Source organism: Podarcis muralis, chromosome 8, assembly GCF_964188315.1.
Source record: "Podarcis muralis chromosome 8, rPodMur119.hap1.1, whole genome shotgun sequence".
In the NCBI taxonomy this organism is placed as follows: domain Eukaryota; kingdom Metazoa; phylum Chordata; class Lepidosauria; order Squamata; family Lacertidae; genus Podarcis; species Podarcis muralis.
This window is the reverse complement of record NC_135662.1, coordinates 7,191,856-7,212,923: the sequence shown is the minus strand read 5'-3', so window position 1 is coordinate 7,212,923 and position 21,068 is coordinate 7,191,856. Positions and strand designations below refer to the sequence as shown.

General features: G+C 44.1%; 1 protein-coding gene across 1 annotated transcript in view; it reads right to left on the bottom strand.

Annotated features, from left to right (window-relative positions):
- Nucleotides 1–3,149: 3,149 nt before the first annotated feature.
- Nucleotides 3,150–21,068, bottom strand: part of KCNK9 (potassium two pore domain channel subfamily K member 9) — an 89,136-nt gene continuing 71,217 nt past the window's right edge. The window contains exon 2 of the mRNA XM_028736101.2: nucleotides 3,150–6,342. Within this exon, the coding sequence (XP_028591934.1) occupies nucleotides 5,504–6,342 (839 nt within the window). The 3' untranslated portion in view covers nucleotides 3,150–5,503. The remainder of the gene's footprint in view (nucleotides 6,343–21,068) is intronic.

The following is a 21,068-nucleotide window of genomic DNA, read 5'->3' as shown; positions in this document are numbered from 1 at the left end:
AGTAACTGCTTCGGTTTTCAAACGCTTTTTTGAAGTCGAACGTGCCACACAGCTTCTGTATTGAGTTTTTCAGAAGTAAATGCTTCAGTTTTTGAACGTTTCGGAAGTCATATGGTCTTCCAGAATGGATTACGTTCAAAAACAGTGGTACCACTGTACATAGAATGGACACTGTATTATCCTTTACCTCCTGCAGCAAAATGTCTTGGATGTTGTGCCCACCCAGGTATGAGTGAAAAGGAGAACTGGACTAGAACAACCAAGTTTCACTAAGATATGAGATTGAAATATAGCTATGGTCGCAGTGAAACTTGGTGGTCAAAATTGGCATCCAGCTACCATGTTGCATCAGTGCAAGGATTTACTCCTGCATAATGGAACTTTCCCCCCTGTGCACCCCTTACAGCTCTTCTAGGAGTTCCCCCAAACCTCCACACAGATTCCTAGGGAGGACACATTCTTGATGAATACCATCCATTATTGCCAACACACGCAAGAAGACTGAAGGCAAGCTAACTGCATGCATGTGTAAACCTGCGCACAAGGGAAATGGTTCCTTGAGCCTATGCACTCAAACACTGGTATCCTCTAGGTTAGATTACTGCAATGTGTTATACATGGGGCTGCCTCTGAAGACAGTTCGGAGACTTCAGCTGGTGCAGAATTCAGTGGCCAGGTTGCTCACCAGGGCAAGACAGTTTGACCATAGTACAGTGACCCTGATCCAACTGCTGGCTGGCTGCCAATTAGTTTCCAAGCCCAACTCAAAGTGCTGGTTTTGACCTATAAAGCCTTAGGTAGCTCAGGATCACAATTCCTCAAGGACTGCCTCTGCCCACATCAATTGATCCGGACCCTGAAATCATAATCTCTGGTCCTTCTTCATGTGCCGCCTCTGTGAGAGGTACGGAGGATGGCAGCACAAGAATGGGTCTCTTCTTTGGTGGCTCCTCATTTGTGGAATGCTCTCCCCAGGGAGACTTGCCTGAGGCATTCATTACATATCTTTAGGCACCAAGTGAAAACATTCCTCTTCAACCAAGCCGTTGGTTGATTAAACAATCTATGGCCTTTTCAACTGTGGGTGGGTATTGTTCATGCTTGTTATTATGTTATGCATTTTTTTATTTTTTTATTGTATACTACCCTGTGATTCTCAGATGAAGGGCGGTATAGAAATTTTATAAATAACATAATATAAATAAGTAACATCAGTTGTTTTCTGCATTCCTGGGATTCTGGTAGAAGGTAACCAAGAAGCCTGGGCCAGGTGCAAGGCCAGTTCCCTCTTATAGGCACCTGTGGCTCTTGCTCTCTTTCTAGAAGAACACAAAGCATTCCTAGAAAAACTGGTGATTCACAAGAGATATCACAGCGGCAGGGCACTCAACTGAGTGATCGCCATGGCCAGAGCCACATCATCACTCAAGCAGGGATTTTTCACATGTCTACCACAGAATTCCTATTTTCTTATGAATGTTTTATATTATTTTACATAAAATAGTTAGATGGGGTTTGTTTTTTTAAAAAAAATAAGCTGTTTATAAATCTTGTTGAATAAATATAATAAAATATATTTCATTCAATCAAATTTAAAATACAGTGGTACCTCTGGATGCAAACGGGATCCGTTCCGGAGTCCCGTTTGCATCCTGAAGCAAACACAACCCGCGTCTGCATGTGCGCAAGTCGTGATTCGCTGCTTCCGCGTATGAGCGTGATGTCATTTTGAGCGTCGGCGCATGCGCGAGCGGCGAAACCCAGAAGTAACACATTCCGTTACTTCCGGGTCGTCGTGGAGTGCAACCCAAAAACGCTCAACCTGAAGCATATTTAACCCGAGGTACGACTGTAGCAGTATTATGTTTACTATTATTATAGTTAATGACTTCGTTCTGGCCAATATTGCACTTCATGCATCATTTTTGGTGCTACTGGTTGGCATTAAGCTACAACTGAAAAGAAGCTGGTGTGTCAGAGGGCAGAGCCTGCAGGAACGAAAGCTATTTTCACCTCAGATAAGCAACACTTGGTAGCGCTGGTGGCCCCAGTATTGTGGAATGCTCACCCTGCTGAAACGCAAGGGGTCCTATCCGCATTGGCATTCCGCGGGCTCTTGCAAACGCACTTGTTGTCACATCCCCCTGATCTCCTGACCTAAACCCCCCATCTTAATTGCTGTTTTAACCGTTGTGCTGTTTCAAAGGGCTTGTTTATTGCACGTTTTAATTGTGGGATGTGTATTTTAATGTTTTGATGGGGCATTGTTTTATTGCTTGTCTCCATTCTGTGCGTTTATATTCTGTAAGTGGTTTTATATTTCTAAAACCACTTACAAGCCACTTTGGCAATTAAGTCGTATATAAATAAATTAATAATGTTTAGCCTCAATAATAATAACTCTTTCAAGGAAAAACAACACAGTTGAAAGATAAGGAAGAAGTAGGGAGTCGAAATGAGGTGGAGGGAAGTCACATGCGAAGAATAATTATTATATTTTTGGTTTATATTTGTGTATAAGAAAATACATGTTGAAGAACGAATGGAATATGTATATGAATAACCAACTTAAAAACTCAATAAAAAATTATTATTGGTTTTTTTTTTAAAAAAAAAAGGTGCAAGCAATTGCTTTAAATTCAGAAGTACGTTCACCAGAATAAAGCACTTTTCCTGCCTAGAAAATAACAACAACTCTTGCATGTGCTTACAGGTCCTCAGCCACCAGGCTGTTTTGTAAGATGTGTGGTGGTGAAGTAATTTGGGGGTGTGGGTGGGGAGTGACAGGTTACCTTTTCCCTCCTCAGCTGTGTCTCCCTTCCCATCAAACAAAATTCCCTCCTGCCTGGCAAATAGGGTTAAAAATCAGCTTCCGCTGACACCAATGGAGGCTGCTTTTTTAAAGCATAATTGAACTCTAGCTGTCTGCAGGCTACATGTCAAGGTCCCTGTGGCCAACAGTTCCTCGGCCCTGATATTGTACAGTGGAGATACCGTATTTTTTGCTCTATAAGACTCACTTTTTCCCTCCTAAAAAGGGGAAATGTGTGTGCATCTTATGGAGCGAATGCAGGCTGCACAGCTATCCCAGAAGCCAGAACAGCAAGAGGGATTGCTGCTTTCACTGCGCAGCGCTCCCTCTTGCTGTTCTGGCTTCTGAGATTCAGAATATTTTTTTCCTTGTTTTCCTCCTCCAAAAACTAGGTGCGTCTTGTGGTCTGGTGCATCTAATAGAGCGAAAAATACAGTAGTTTCCCCATTCTCAAAAATAAACATGTCATCATAAGTGTATTGTTTATTTCCCTTCACCCCTCGTTCTGCAATTTTACAATTTCCCCTTACACTGGGCCAGAGGGTACAAGAAATGGAAGGGATGAATACTAGGCCTTCAGATCTCTATATTTACCAAGTGAGAAAGATGAACCAATATAGAAAACTCCAGACCCTGAAGCCTTGTGAAAGCCTTTTGCTGAGGCCAGTGCAACTCTCAGAAAATCACAGCATCATATTAGCCTTCTGCTTGCCTTGCTTCATTATGGCATGTCTCATCCCTGCTTCGCAGCTTGCTCTGTCAAAAACATTTTAACCATGCCCTGAGCAAACTAAATCCCTCCCTCCCTCGCTCTGGTGCTGAAATGTAATACGATAGGATAAACTGGATTGTTACATAATGGTTCAAACACAGGCACAAAACACAGAATGGCCATTGGGCTGATGAAAAGCACAGTTGCTTTGGGAGCAAGTGAACGATCCCTTCGCAGGCCCAATGCAGACATACAGCAGAATTGCCATCCCACAAAAATGAGGTTGAATGGCTGGAAGGAAGCCAAGCCAGAACAGGGACTCTTGCAGAGACAGCAACAGGCAAGCTTCTTCATGTCATGGGGTACTTAGCGCACAGATAAGCTTTTCCATTCTAAATGAGCCCATTTCTCTAGATAACCCTAGCTGTTTTCAACTGTTTTGGAATTTCTGGACTGCAAGTACGCTTCACCATTAAGCCAGTGCTTCCTAGATCTTGTATTCCTTGAACAAAATGGTTCGAAGGGCTGCTAAAGCAACTCAATTCCAGTGCAATCATCCAAAGGGTCAAAGCAGAACAAGTATTGACACCCGCAGTTGCCTCAATTGAACACATTCGCTCAGCAAAAGATTGTCAGGGTTTAAACGTTCCCAGAAGGTCAAAGCATGAGACACTCTCTCTTGAATCCTTCCTGAGGCCAACCAAGGCTTTCCGTTATTTACAAATCAAAAGCATTTAGAGACGATCTTTTATTATAATAATAATTTAAACAAGGAATGCCCTGTTTTTTATATATAAGAAAAAGGGGGGGATACACCCACCTCTGTATACCATCCTTGTCCAAGCCTTCCCCAAAATATATTTCCTATGCATGCATCTGATTCTGCACACGTACACACATTCAGGCTCTCTCACTCACACACACACACAAGCACATGATAACATAAAATTTAATTTTATACAAAACTGTATAAATAAGAAATAATAAAATAGATACTCTTCAGTTCCAACAATTCCCCCCTCAGAAAAGAAAAACCTTCTGTGTTGTGGCATATAGTTGGAACAATAACAAAGAATTAAAAGAAACTGATTTTAAAACCATATTATTTGCTTTAGAGTATTAATCCCATCTTTTCAAGGGTTTTGTTTTCCTTTTGTATTGTCTTAATGCATACCAGTTCTATAAAATGCATGCTGTAGATTTTTTTAAAAATATATGTTTGCGGGGGGGTTTGTAAGGATTTGATCCGGCAAGCAAAAGCAATCCTTCTTTCCTGCCTTGAACCTTCCTGGAAACAAAACATCTAATAAAATCTAGCATTAAATAAAAATAAAAAAATCACCATGATACACTTGGTATATTGACCGTTTATGGTGCATGCTTGACTCAGCAAACGGAACAAAAGAGAATAGCAGCTTTTTCCCATTCCCGCAGCCCCTGCCATGTTTTGGAAGCCAAAAAGCAGGCCAGAATACAAGTTCTTCAAAGGAAGAATCGAAAGAAAACAAAACCAATACCTGATGCTTTGATATATACTTTGTTAGTCACATGGCACTGGTAGTGGAATTGTGCGTGTGCACCTATACCCTAACCCAGACACGCCACACACAGGCACACTCGTGCTCTCTCACTCTCACTCACACACACACACAGAGTGACCTGCTTGTGAAGGAAAAGAGTTCATTAGGTCAAAAAGTGCCCGAGGGCACATTGAAAGCTCCCCGCTAATATGTGCAACTTTGGAATTTGGATACCCACTTCCCATCACCTCGAATCTTCAGACTACCGAGGGGCGGGGACATAAATGTAAGGCATACTTTGCTCCAGAGCTGAGTCTCAGAGGAAGGATGTCTATTCCTTTGCTTGATTTCCTTGAATAATCTTAGCCTCGCTCTGACTTACACGAGGAATTCCTTTTTAAAAAAACAAACAAAGCAATCTTAGGAATAAAAGATCAAAAACCCCAAGGACAAAGGACTTCAGATGGACTTCCGCCGTCTCATCAGCCTGTGGCTGTCTGTGAAGCTGTTCAAGCCAGGAGAGATGGAGCTTACAGGAGATGGGAAAAGGCTGTTTTTTAATGTGCTTGGCGAGATCTCCTCTATCTTGTAGGAGATAGAGTGAAAGTACTGGAGGTTCAACTTGGAGCTGAAGGAGTTTTGGTGGGACACAACCCGGCTGGTGTATTCGTGGGACCTGTAGCACATGCAGGAGCAATCCGACTGGAGGTCCGTCACCTCGGCCTTGTACCTCGGCCGCCCATGCTGGGAATCTTCTTGGATGTGGATGATCATGCTGTTACGGTTCCCTGCCTGGGAGGCACGTTCCTCAGCCTCCCGCCTCTCTTCCTCGATGTTCATGAACAACCTGAGAACAACCAGATTGAGGAATGCCCCAATGACTGTCAAGCCTACTAGGATGTACATAAAGCTAAAGGCCACGTAGAGCGGCTTCCTCTGGAGGGCTCCTTTTGTCTGAAGGGCCACGTAGTCTCCAAACCCTATTGTAGTCAATGTTATAAAGCAGTAGTAGAAGGCCTGGAAAAAGCTCCACTCCTCGCAGTGGGAGAAGGCCGCTGCTCCTATGCAGAGGGTCCCTATGCACGAAAAGAATCCGACAGCCACCATGTTCTCCATGGAGACATCAGTGCTCCTCATCCTGCAGCACCTTTTCATCCGCTGCAAGAGGTACTTGACAAAGGTGTTCATGCGTTCGCCAAGGCTCTGGAACATGACCAGGGTCAACGGGATGCCCAGGGCAGCGTAGCACATGCAGAAAGCCTTCCCAGCATTTGTTCCTGGGGCAGCATGTCCATAACCTGGAGAAGCAAAAGACAAAAACAGGTGAGTGACCAGGGAGGGAGGGAAGGAGGGGTGGCTGCTCCTAGGTGGAGCTACCCATCACAGATGGACTTTGGTCTTTCACATTTCAGTAGCACCCTGTGCAAGCCCCAAAATCCGCTCACATACTCCACTTCTCACCTTCTGTTCTGTTCAATTCACTACGTCATAGCTGCAATGCCCTGCTGCCCCCCGCTAGGCTCAATGCCCAGCACGGTGGAACAAGTCGCCCTGCCCTAAATCTTCCTCTGTACCCATTCCAAATGCCCTACACATGTCTACTGTAAAGGAGAAACAGAGCTGTGTGTCATCACTGAAAGCCTCATGGGGCCCAAAACACTCCCCAAGCATCACCCACTGAAGACAACCATCCAAGTAGAACCGGAACCACTGCAAAACAGTTCTGCTCACCCCCAACTCGGACAGCTGCTCCAGAAGTATACCATTGTTGATGGTACTGAAAGCCACTGAGAGTTCAAGGAGGATTAACAGGGACACATTGCCCCTGTCTCTCGTCTGACAGAGGTCATCGTATAAGGTGACCATGACCGTTTCTGTGCCAAAGCCAGGCCAAAACCCCGATTGAAATGGATCTAGAAGATCAGTCTCCTCCAAGAGCACCTGGATCTGGTCAATGGCCACCCACTCAAGTACCTTACCCCCAAAAGGGAGTTCGGCAGCTGACCAGTAATTACTTAGGTTCTCAGAATCTATGGATGGTTTCTTGAGAAGTGGTCTTATCACTGCCTCCTTCAAACAGGCAAGAACCACCTGCCTGATATTGCTGTATCATAGCAATATTGCTATATCACAGCAATAGTAGTGCAAAGTGATCTGTTAACTAGTGGTAGCAACAGCAGCCGCAGCAATAACTACATGACAAGATCTCCTCCTCCTCCATTTGCAGGATCTGAATGCAAATTGTGTGCTGCTGATTTTGTTTCCCTTTGAATTCACTTTTTCAGGCAATATGGGACCCACACTGCTATTCAAAACTGGAATGGAAGAAGCTTCACAAGCATTCTTCATCGTCATTCCATGGTAATGGAAATTCACCTTCCTTCGTGGGGCAATCTCTCCTTTTGACAACAGCATAAAGCTGGGGGTGGAGGGGGGGTGAACTATGCCAAACCCTCATGACTCAGACATTTCTTATGCTGGCTGCAGCCTGAGATGGCAGATAACGACAAAGGAATAATTGCATCTGAAACTTAAAACAGACGTATTGGGGGGGGGGGGGTATGGTCATGACTGAAGTAACACACAAACTGCTTTTCCTCCAGGGAAATAGTAGCAAAGAGTGACGTAGATCTTAGGAATAACTCCAGTCATCCTTTCGGCATGCTGAATTTTCCTTAGCTCAGTTATACTAGACACTTAAAGGCCATTGTATGTAGACTGTGTATCTGAAGCGTCTAAGATGCTCTTGACTCAGGTTGCCCCATCATCTTCAGTCATGGTAGCAGACAAGCCCTTTCAGTAGCAGCTAATACTGTCATGGTTGGAAGTAGGAATGAACATGTCAGTTTGGGTTTCTTTCTGTTTCTCCTTTTCCCAGTTTTCAGTTAATCTCATTTCTGCATTGCATTTGCAGTTTATGCATTGTATTAGGTCAAATGGTTTGCAACAATTATTGTATTAGGCAAAGCTGCATTTTTTATATAAAAAAATGTGTATATTGGAGAAAATTCACACTAAAATGCTGGTGAATTTTCACGACGTAAAAAAATCCACGCAGTAATGTAGAAAGGTGGAAAAATAAAAGTAAGGCTGGGAAAATAAGAAACTGGAAGAAACCAAAATTGACAAATTTTGGCCTAAGTAAACCCATTGGTAAATACTGCAAACAGTGCATCCAGTTCTCTAAATTAGAGTTCAGCTTATTATATACACACCCAGAAAATGACTCCACTCCCCATTAACTTCTCTTTCCATGAGTGGAAATAACGAAGGTTGTCATCAAATCTTTTCTGAAACTGACTTTGCAAGTAGGGGATCTGTTACTGCTGAATAGCTACCATCATTTATGCTTATTTCATATTGTTTACAGACCACTTTTCTACGCATCTGCACCCAAAGCAGTGTACAGTTAACATCAGTAAAAACAACAAAGGTCAATCAGCAAAATGAACACTGAAAAAGACTGCTACAGAACAAAAATGCAAAGCAAATTTTGAAAGAAGGGCCCACAAAATCTACCTGGAGGAGTGTTCCAGAACTGCAGCAACAGCACCCCAAAAAAAAGCTCAAATCTGTTATACAACATTGTAGACAACTTGGTAAAATCCTCATGGCATTTGCCGCTCATTAAGTGGGGGCTTTCTTGACTGCCACAATAGTTGGTGGAGCCTCAAGACTACAAACTCCATGGTACAGTGTTACTATGACCAAAATATTGTTATGAGTTTGGGGGTGCCAGACTCCCCTAAATTCCTGGACCTAGTAAGCGTTAGAATTTAATCAAGGATTGGAGTGTTAAAATATAAACCAAGTAAGCTTCCTCGTGAGAGGTGAGCCATTAAGAAAACAAAGGAACGGTGATGGCCCATTAAGAAAGCTAAGGAGAGAGAAAGCTCTGTGCCAGATGGCAAATGGGTGACACCTCTCCTCATTTTGAAGTTAGTTAGAAGACAAAGCCAGAGTTTGAGGCAGATGTTTAGAGTTGGCTGTGATGTGACCTAGAGGGGGGAAAGGTTGCAGGTTGGCAACAAGCTAGGAAGAAGGTTGGAGTATGATTGATTTCTGCTTGAATCCAAGGCTGCACCTATGGGAGAAACAAGATCCTTAATGCTGTGAACCCCTCCATCACAGGCTCAGGTTGTATATATGTGCACATAAACAATATTATCGTAAAGAGACCATAGTCTCTGCTGTGCCTCATTTGCAAAAGGAAACATGAACCCCTGGAATCTCACACCACTCAGAGATTGGGGTGGCAGGCAGCAATATGCATCCACAGGAATATATGATACCTGTGAATGTAACAATAAATAAGCTAATTTTGAGCATATGCAACTGTAAAAAGGAGCAGCTGAAAGCCAAAAAGAGCAGATCGATTTCCTGCAGCAAAAATGTTGCCTGGCTGCCTCTAGCCTTCTTGCTATGCACTGGACCACACCAGCAGATGTGAATAACGTTTAAAATAAGTGTAAAAGGAATCTTGCTCCTGCCCTAGCCGAGACTACAATCGTCTCCCAGAGATTAACAGCACGAGCCACAGGCCTCTTCTCTCATCAGCTCTATCAGGTCAGGCGCCTGTCTTCCCTTTTTTTAATTCTGAAGGGTGGAAGGCCAGGCTGCAGCACGGCACAGCATGACTCAGAAGAAGGATGGCTGCTTCAGCTTGAAAAGTTACCCCCGGCACAGGTTTGTCTGCAAGTAAATCAAGTCGACTTAGCTAAATGCCTGTCAGCAAATCAAGCAGATGGCAGCGAAGAGGCAGAGTTGAAAGGGTCACCCAAGAAAGAGAGAGGGGGAGATGGTCACAGAGTCAGCAAATTCCTGTCCCTGTGGAGAGGTGAGCGCTGGCTTCTCCTTGCAATCACATAGGAGGGAAACGGTATAAGGGACGTGACTTTCTTTCCATAGTATGATTCACCCTGACAACATAAGGTCCCAATTCTCAAGCCAGGACATGCATCTGCACTCCAAATACTTGAGAGAGCTATGGCCATCCCAGCTCATTCCAAAAAAAGCTTTAATACAAATGCTATGATTAAGAAAATACAGTGGACGCTCGGGTTGCGAACATGATCCGTGTGGGATGCAAATAATAATAATAATAATAATAATAATAATAATAATAATAATTTATTTATTTATTTATATCCTGCCCTCCCCAGCCGAAACTGGGCTCAGGGCGGCTAACAACAATAAAATAATACAACATTCTAAAATCATTTCATTATAAAATTAATTCAAATCGAATTGATGGCAACCATTGGGCTAGAGTTCTGTGAAGATTGCCAAAGGAGGGGAGTCAGGCTGTGCCCTGGCCAAAGGCTTGGTGGAACAGCTCTGTCTTGCAGGCCCTGCGGTAAGATGTCAAGTCCCGCAGGGCCCTAGTCTCTTGTGACAGAGCGTTCCACCAGATTGGAGCCACAGCCAAAAAAGCCCTGGCTCTGGTTGAGGCCAGCCTAACCTCTCTGTGGCCTGGGACCTCCAAGATGTTTTTGTTTGAAGATCGTAAGTTCCTCTGTGGGACATACCAGGAGAGGCGGTCCCGTAGGTACGAGGGTCCTAGGCCGTGTAGGGTTTTAAAGGTTCGCAACCCGCAGCGTTCGCAACCCATGTCTGACCACGTCTGCGATTCGGTGTACTGGTACTTCTGGGTTTTGGAGGTCTGCAACCCAAAAAAATGCAACCTGAAGCAGCTGTATGACTGTAGTGGAGAAGAATTAGAACAGCAATCTTTTGCGCTGTTCCCTTGGAGTAAGCTGCACTGGGTGCAATGGGCTTTCCAAGTTAACATGCATAGGACTGGGCCACAACAATGTGGTTTGGGGCATAGCTATTCAGAAGTAAGTCCTATTGAGTTAAATGAGTCTCACCCCCATTGTTTGTGCAGGATTGCAGCCCATGTCAAAGAAGTGTGCTTAGGAAGAAGGTAAGTGTCCGCTTTATATTAAGTTATTCTATCTAGATCAGTATCATCTACGCTGACTGGCAGGGTTTCAGACACAACACATTTCCAGTCCTCCTTGAAGATCACAGAATTGTAGAGCTGGAAGGACCCCTGAGGGTCATCTAGTCCAACCCCCTGCAATGCGGGGATCTCAACTGCTGGGGATTGAACCTGGGACCTTCTGCACTCAAAGCAGGTGCTCTGCTGTTTGAACTGAAGGAAATCAAGAGATCTCAAAAGGATAAACCTGCAGGTGATTCCACATCAGACTGCAGTGGGAGAGAAATTAAATATTTGAATGCTCGCCAATATATATTGCACATGCAAGACCATCGGGGAGCAAGCACAGGAAATAATGCACGTTTGAATGTGCATCAGATCTCATTCCTTCACCAGCACCACCTGCAGTCTGAAGAGTTTCAGCTAGCTTTCAGTCATCTGGTGAACTTGTCCACTTGCCTGCATCCTCCCTGCTGAATTTGCTGAATCTGGGCTTATGTTTTAGAGGGGAAAGGGTTCAAAACTCGGCAGGCTCTGCTACACAGTTATCACATCACATCCAGCCTTATGTCTTATTACACATGCTGAGGGGAAGGAATCTGTGTGTCCTCACGGCACCCCTCTGTCCCCATTTGCCTCTGCCAACCCTCCTTAGAAAGTGTCCAGAGTATTATATCACAAGACATATAATGCCTTGAACAAGACTGCAGCCTGAAAAGGCAAACTGGCAAGCAGAGATGACCGAAGGAAATAACTCTTCTCGAGTTTAAACCAATCATGCCTACTTGGATCACACACACACACACACACACACACACACACACACACACTGCTCACTTCACTCTCCAACCCCTCCCCTTGCAGCTTACAGAAACCCCTTCCTCTTATGACAGTTAAGTCCAGTCACAAACGATTCTGGGGTTGTGGTGCTCATCTCGCTTTACTGGCCGAGGGAGCTGTCATTTGTCTGCATACAGTTTTTCCAGGTCATGTGGCCAGCAGGACTAAGCCGCTTCTGGCAAAACCAGAGCAGTGCACGGAAACGCCGTTTACCTTCCCACCAGAGCAGTACCTATTTATCTACTTGCACTTTGACGTGCTTTCGAACTGCTAGGTTGGCAGGAGCAGGGACGGAGCAATGGGAGCTCACCCCGTCGCAGGGATTTGAACCGCCAACCTTCCAATCGGCAAGACCTAGGCTCAGTGGTTTAGACCACAGCGCCACCCACGTCCCCCTTCCTCTTAGAGATTGTCCCAAATGTGCACACACCCCTCCACCTACAGATCACCCAAACCTGAGCCCAGGAAACCTGAAGAGCAACAGGCAGGACAGGCTGTTCCATCACCGTGCTGCAGTTCTCGTGGCTGCCTGCTGGCGGCCACGCAAAGTGCAGCGTGATGACATCCTTGCAGTTTTACTATATAGCCCCACCTGCAACAAAATATGTCTCCCCCATACCTCTACAGCCACAGTTTTTGGGGGTGAAGTAAAAAGCTTCCAACTGTTTTGACTTCACACCCAAAGGCACGTTCCTCTGTTGAGTCTCAAGACAAGACAGATGCCAAACTAATCCAGCTTTCACATCAAGCATTTTACTAAGTAAAAAAATTCCTTCCAGCAGCACCTTAGAGACCAACTAAGTTTGTTATTGGTGTGAGCTTTCGTGTGCATGCACACTTCTTCAGATACACTGAAATAGAAGTCACCAGACCCTTATATATAGTGAGAGGGTAGGGAGGGGTATACTCAGAAGGGTGATAGGAATGGATGATTGGCTGATAGGTGTGGTAAACCTGTTGACAACTGTTAACGACTGCAATTGGTCTTACAGGAAAAAGCAAGGGGTGCGATGGCTAAAAATAGCTTTATTGTGTACAATGAGATAATAATCCAATGTCTCTATTCAGACCAGGTCTCTCCACGCTTTTAAGTTTGGTAATAAGTTGCAATTCAGCAACTTCTCTTTCCAGTCTATTTCTGAAATTCTTTTGTAATATGACAGCTACTTTGAGATTTTGTATAGAATGTCCTGGGAGATTGAAGTGTTCTCCTACTGGTTTCTCTGTCTTGTGACTCCTAACATTTTACTAAGAAACCTCTTTGGAGTCACAAAATTCCCCTACGTATTGCAAAGGATTTGGGGCCACCATTTAGAGTGCACATTCAGTTTGCACAAATGAGACCAGCAACAAAATGCTGCAGTGTGGAGTGTTCCTGTTCAGGTTTCCAGCCTTTGATCCATGCTTTTTTCCCATTCCATTTTGCCTTTCCTCTCCACAGAGCATGCCCAGTTCTCAATGGGTTGGGTTTTTTGGCTGGTTGAGAGGGTCCCCTTTGTGTTTTTCCCAAAGCTGTTTTGTGCATCTGCAATCCTTTAAGTTCCCCCAAGACCTCTGACGCTTCTCTCATACACCATTTGTGCTGTTTTGGCCATGTAAAGATTGTTGACTGAAGATTGAAACACTACTATCCTTCGAAATCTATAGTTGAATGAACTTTGAGGTGCGTTTTCCAACCAAGTAATTTGCAGGCTTTGAGCATGCATCAGTGAAAATGATTTTTTTAAAAAATGCACTGTATTGGGAGAAATTGCTTGCAAACCTGTGTAGTAGTCAATGTTGCATGCAATAATGTTTCTGTTATCCTAAAATACTGGTGTACTTTCATTGGGACCTTTAATTCGCAAATGGATGTAGAAATGTGGAGAAGTTAAGATTGGGAAAATGAGAAATGAAGAGAAACTGATTGGATAGATCTGCCTACCCCTGTACATCCTGAATCTAGTGTACTGTTGGCATGGCAGGTGGACATCAATCATGGTGGACAAACCTTCTGCCCATTGCTGATGTTCACCTTGAGAAGCCCCTGAGGAGCCCTCAAGGATCCCCAAGATTCCCTGGAGCTCAGTTTGAAAGTCTGATGTTATATGTGAAGTGAAATGTCTGGAGTGGAAGGGTTCCTCACAGCAATGCCTGGGGAAATCTGTAAAGAGCTTTGCAGAGCCTGCCATTAGGAAGTTTTCCTTACATACAGCCTACGTTGAATTTCTCTGCTCAATTGCATCCCATTACCCTTCGCTATACACCCCCACCATCACTGCAGAGTCTCTCCATTCTTGGTATTAAAAACCCTCTTCCGACACTGTCAGAGAGTCGTTATCTCCTGCCTCAGGCAGAAACCTCCTAGTCCAGCACTTGCATCCTTAAAAAAGATAGAAAGCTGCCTTAAAGCTGTGAGACCATTGGTCCGTCTAGTGCAGAACAGCTGACACTGGCTGGGTGCTGCTCTCCCAAGGTTTCAGGTAGAGTCTTTGCAAGCTGTATCTGGAGATTCCAGGGATTCAGCTTGGGACCTGCTGCATTAAAAACAGATATTCTGCCACTTAGCGGCAGCCCATTCTCCTGTGCCAGCAATATTTCTGCATAGGGTGGTTTGTGTGAACAGCTGCTCCGTGGTCTAGGGCTCAGCTTGGAAAGTGGCCCGGGTCAAACAGGTGACGACGGAAAGGGTGATGGCCAAATCCTACAAAATCTCAGGCTGTGGGAAAGAGAATCATTAATAATAATAATAATAATAATAATAATAATAATAATATCTTTATTGTCATTGCCCCCTCTCGGGGACAACAAAATTACTTGGCTGCTCCATCCACCCAGGTAGGGCACTCCACACAAAATCAAAACAACTATAAAAACACTAATTAAAACAATACAGTATAATACAGCAAGGAAGATTAGATGACTTTCAAAGTCCAGGCTTCCCATTCAGGGCCGAGATCGCTCTGGAGAAGAAGCTGTTCTAAAGACGGCTCGTTCTTGTCTTCATCGTCCTGTATCTCCGTCCCGACGGCAGGAGCTCGAAGAGACAGTGACCAGGATGCGATGGATCTTTTACTATGTCCAGTGCCTTCCTATGGCACCTTGTGGCATCATTACCAGCAATAGCAAGGGTGGGAAGAGAACTGGCATCTGCAGGCACACTTCTTCAGATCCACTGAAACAGAAGTCACCAGACCCTTATATATATCTGTATCTATATATGTATCTGAAGAAGTGTGCATGCGCACGAAAGCTCATACCAATAACAAACTTAGTTGGTCTCTAAAGTGCTACTGGAAGGAATTTTTTTATTTTGTTTCAACTACGGCAGACAGACTATGGAAGACAGGAGTGCCTGGTGTGCTCTGGTCCATGGGGTCACAAAGAGCTGGACACGACTAAATGACTAAACAACAACACGGCAGACTAACACGGCTACCTACCTCTAATCAGTATAAAGCAGTTTCCTCCATTTCATCCACTACAAGTTGTGGTCAAACAAGTTAGAGACAGGGAGTGGAATGGAGAAAGGAATCCCCATCATCGTGGCCAGCTAAATCTTATGAAATCTCCCACCCCATTTCCCCCCGCCTTCCGACGGAAAGAAAGCATTCCGTCCCAGCTCTACACACTGCACTGATCCAGAGCTCCATATGCACAGAGCCCCACATTTTCATGGGGAAGTATTCAACCAAGCAATCCCCCCATTTGCCACCTGAAGTGGTACAACCAACCAACAGCTCTTTGTCGTAATGTAGCAAAGAATAACATTGGCCTTTGCTGACACAGTAATTTAAGGAGATCCCACATTCTGGCAATCCCCATCCTGCGGAGTTTTCATCCTTTCCCCCCACTACATAGGAGCTTTGCATATCTCCTGCAAGAGGAGCAACTCTATTTTCAATGAAATTTCAAGGGAAGGAATTCCTTTTCTGGGTTTTCATTGGGGGGGGCAAATAACTTAAAAAGAGCAAAACTGTGTCAGTTCAGTTGTGTCCCCCTCCCACTTCCAGGCTAAACAATAATAATCTCTTCAGTCTTTCCTCACACACCCTGCTGTCTTCACTCTTGAGCAACAGTGTCTCCCCCGAATCGTTTCCTGCCTTTTTGGATTTTTTTCAATCACCAACTGAGGGTCTGAACAGGCATCTGTGAAATCCTGCTCAGGAAGAGGCTAAGATGAGGATGCTGAAAGCACCAAGCCAAGCCACTGCGGCCAAGGAAGTAAATCTGTCTTGTTTAAATTGTGGAAATTGATCCACCCATCCCAGTTAGCCATTTTTACAGCAATTTGTCTCATCAATAGGCAGCTGCAGTTTTCTACAAAATAAGCCCATTTCTCTGTTGTTTACAAAGAGCAACCTTCCTCGATGCCAGATTCTGACATATGCATCCCACGGTAAATTTACAAGAGGCGGTGGAGCTAGGCATCCCATCTTAAATGTTCTGACTATGCATAATCAGGGAGATCCATCATTTTTGTTTCCTGTGCACTGGAGGCCCAATGTATGAGCCTGTGTGAAAGATCCAGCACTTTCAATAATTTTGCGTGGATCCCAGAAGAAAACCCACCCCCAAGGCCAGCCTTACCACATTGTGATCGATGAAGTCAGGAGAGTACATTGACCATCTCCAGAAAGGAAACATCACTTTCAATCTTCCATCCCTGGCTTCTCACTATCCACTGGACAAGTCAAAGGCTATGTACACCAGGGGTCCCCAAATTAAGGCCCGCGGGCCGGATAAGGCCCAAGGGACTTGCTTATCTGGCCCACAGCAACCCCCGCTGCCGCCACTCGCTCTTACCGGCACTGCGCTGTGTTGCTGCCCACTTCCGGGTTGGAGGAGCACCAGAAATAGCTTGTGTGCATGTGTAAGCATTATTTGTGCATGCGGAAGCATTATTTCCAGTGCACATCCAGGTTGGAGAAGGCCCGTGCAAATGTGCACAAGCTATTTCCGGTGCTCCTCTGACCCGGAAGTGCGCCGGAAATAGCGTGTGCACATGCATATGGGCACGCGCTGCCCCGCCCTCCGGCCTACCACGCAATTGGCTCTGGAGACACTGGCCAGAGGTGCGGTAAGTTTGCTGGCCCCTGATGTAAACACTATAAAGCGCATTCAAAGCGCATCACTTTCCTCAAAGAAATCTGGGCACTGTAATTCACCCCACACAGAGTTACAATTTGCAACAGCCCTAAACAAATTATAGTGCTGCCCTTGTAGAATTTAGCAGAGAGGAGTATGGAGACAAAACTAGAATGAGGTGGCTCGGTTTGAGCTATGGGCCTTTCAGCCACCACTTTGATTTGAAAGCTATAACCTGGCCAGTTGGTTTCAGTCCCCTCTTCACCAGGCTACAAAAGGAAGCCTGCAATATTTCAGTGGAGACCAAAATATTTGTTCTCGTAACTGGTTAAAGGTGGTTCTGAGTGTGTCAGTGTCATCCACACATTGAATGGCACAACCCCACCACCACACGTCACTGCAAATGGCCACGCCACATCCCAGCCATCTCCAACCTGGAGCCCTCCAGATGTGGTTCCCATTTTTCCTTACCATTGGCCATACTGACTGGGGCTGATGGCCGTTGCAGTCCAAGAACATCTGGAGGAAACCAGGTTGAGGGAGGCTGGCATAATCTGAAAAGGACCGTGAAAACAAAGCCAAGAAAGCAACAGCCCTGGGGCATGGTTCTGTGGAGGTTGCATCTCTTCAGAACACAGTTCACCAAGTGTGCCAGCAATTTTCTCTGCTTCTTGTGGCTTATTATTATGTTTTCTCCTTTCATGCTTCGAAATCAAAAGCTCCCTTTCCAGGCTTAGTGCAGTTTGTACCATGCTATATTTGCCTCCAAAACTCAATTTCCTCGGAGGGGTTTTGCAGTTGTTTGATGAAGCTGCTTATCAGGGTACACAAAGAAATGGCAGTGATTTCCGACAAGCCACACCACGCTTCCAGTTACCAACCATTCTGTAGTTGAAGGGAGGGGGAAGAAAACATTTTCTGAGCCTTCCAATCAGACCAAAGACAGGGAATATCTCTAAATTTTAAACCCTTAAGTATTAAGAAGTTGGTAATTTTAGGACTCGTGTTAAACTCACATGGCTCAGGCAGTTCCAAATGCTCAGAGGTTCTTGCACAAGCTCTAAAAAATAAAATAAAAAAGGCTTCAAGCCATTCCTCATTCTTCTAGTCTGCCTCTGAACCCAGAATCATTACAGTCAGGGAAGGAAATATGCAGTAGGGTCCAGAATAATACTGTTAAAGGATTCGAGTAAACACTTACAATTAAGAAAACAAATGTAAAGATTAAGAAACAACAGTTTGGAAACTAATTAAGGATAAGACATAATTGGAAAGAAAATATGGTATAAAAATGATGAGAATATAAGAGCATTTAATCAAAAGATAACAGTTAAGCAGAAATAGCAAACATTTAATGAATTGGAAGGGGAAGTTGAGGGAAGTCATAGGGTGAGGGGATATTTTGATTCTTTTAGTATTTTTCTTCTATATGACAAATGTGTGGAATATAAAACTGTAAAGCTAATAAAATTCTTTTTTAAAAAAAAACCAGAATAATTCTGTTGCACTTAGTTCCCTGTAATCAATGGAAATTAACACTAACTTGTTGCATGAATTTCAACAGTACCCAAATATAGTCTGCATCCAGCCCATGGTTGCCAATCGTCTAGGACCAGTCTGAACACTAGGGGTAATGTCTGTCTGCTTCTGTGATTAGAACAGCCTTCATCTGCTGGTGAGAGAGGAGGGAGAGTCCTCTACTCCCGAGGGAGATTGTTCCACTGTCAAACAGCTCTTACCACCAGAATGTTCTTCCTGATCTTTAGTTGGAATCTCCTTTCTCATAATTTGAAACCATTGGTTCAAGTCCTACTCTCCAGAGCAGGAGAAAACAAGCTTGCGCCATCTTCCATGTGACAGCCCTTGAGATGGCTACCCTTTCTCCTCTCAGTCTCCTCTTTTCCAGGCTTAATATACCCAGCTCCTTCAACCACTCCTCATAAGGCTTGGTTTCATAGATGCAAATAGCTCTGTCAATTCTCAATTTACGTAAGTGCAAAAAAATGAATATAGGGAGAAAACCAAGGGTACAAATAGAGAAAAACAACAACAGAAAACAGCCGAATGAAGGTGGAGCATACTCAGAAGGCATGGAATGCTACGTGGCTGCTGGGGTGAGGAAAAGGAAAACTGAAGTGAGGAAAGGAAATAGTACTGAGTGCCTGTGGACCTGAACAGAGGCATGTCATGTTGTATCATTTTGCTCCAGGTCCCACCTGTTTCTTGTTCAGTGCTGCAGATGATGTTCCTGCAACCAGTGGTGCTAACAGACTCAATGGGCACTGCCCAGTGCTTAGAAGGAAATAATTCAGATTAACTAATCCATTGAATTAATTCAAAAATCTCTGAATTATACCTATAATTTGGGGATGAACTCAATCTGAATTAAGTTCCTTTTGCAGTGGAACATCTGGGTGATGTGCAATTCGTATATGTTTCGTCACACTTAACTCTGTGTTTGATTGTGGCCATTTCATTATTTGGGGTAAATTAATAAAACAACTGTTCACATTACACGGTGTTGTTATGTTCTGATGCTTTCTTGGTCTTCTTAAGTATATTTTATGCTTGAGGGGAGCAGCTTGTAAAATTCTAGTGGCTAAAAAAAAGTGCCAAGGACTACTTGAATGAATTTTGAATGGAATTGTAACCTGAACTGGGACAGAATTAGTTCCTTTTTGGAGGCGGCGAACTTGAACTGGAATTTATTCCTTTTTATAATGAAGTTCCCAAGCACTGTTACTGTCGATTTTAAAGCCGTTTTTCTATGACACTCCTTAAAGTACATATTGAAAAGTATTATAAAAAGGATCATGGTTGTAAATTATAGTGCTAAAGTGTATGTGAGAGCAGAAATGAATTAACCGCTAACTATTAAACTGCTTGACCTTCGAAGTCATAATGTGCAATGAACAATTCAAAATCCCACCGCTGGCCCAAATACATGGAGTCTTCACACACCACTGATGCAAACTACACTCCATTACAATGCAATCTCCCAGAGAAGAAGGGAGAGGTAGCATTCCTGAGCACCTGTGCCTCTGAGCCCATCTCAAATACATTTCCTTCCTGTTATTTAAGCAATTACGGTCACGACCCGTGTCTTTTCTAGGGGTGATAATGACCAACTGAAATTACTGCATTCATGCACCATTAGCCCCAAACCATCATTAGCTGCCTTCAGCGCTGCACGTCCACTAATAAGACTCAAGCCTCTGCCACGAGAACGTATCCCTCGGACTTAGAGATTGTGCCAGAAGGAAGCCCCTTAAATACCATAGGCTTTCAGTCCATTAGGAAATGGACGTGTTGGCTACAAAAGCTCCCATTTGTCTTCCTGCTGGAATCAGAAAGCCGAGAGTTGCACTTAACAAGCAGGAAGGGAATTCATACGCCGCTGCCCAGCAACTTAAATTTTCTTGTCCTCAGGGAAAATTGACACTTCACAGTGCTTCCATTTTTATTATTTGGATTGCTATCCTACCCCCCCCCTAGAGGGCTGGAGGCAGGTTGTAAAACTTTAAAACAAAGCACATAAGCTTATTAACCAAGGGTTAATAAGGGTTAACTAAGTCATACTCAGAGGAGACCTCCTGAAGCTGGTGGACTTCCATGTGACAAACTTAAGTCCATGGATTTCAGGGAGCCTCTTCTGAGTAAGACTTAGTTGGGTGCCACCCCAAATCTGTAAAACATTAACAAGGATGGAGCTGGGAGCCATGGGAAACTACATTTCCTGTGATCCCCAGCATTAATAGATGCTCCATGAAAACATCCAAAATAGTTAAGTGAGACCTCCCCTCTCCACCTCCAGACCGTCCTCCTGCCTTAACATGCATACATTTTGAGAAGCAGGGAACCAGTTGCATGGAGATGTCAGGTGTACTTGGCCTGAACTTCAGAACAGCATGGGCTCAGGTAGTTCTGAACTGAGGATGTTCTTTCTGGGTAGGAATTGTCCAATTCCAAGATACAGCATCATAAGAATGGGTAAAAAAAATGAAAGAAAACTGCAATTTAGTGCCAATCCAAACAAGCTTTCTATATGCAGCATGACCACTGCAGAGGACCTTGCACATGATAATGAAGCCAAAGTTAGATAGATGATAGATGATAGATGATAGATGATAGATGATAGATGATAGATGATAGATAGATAGATGATAATAGATG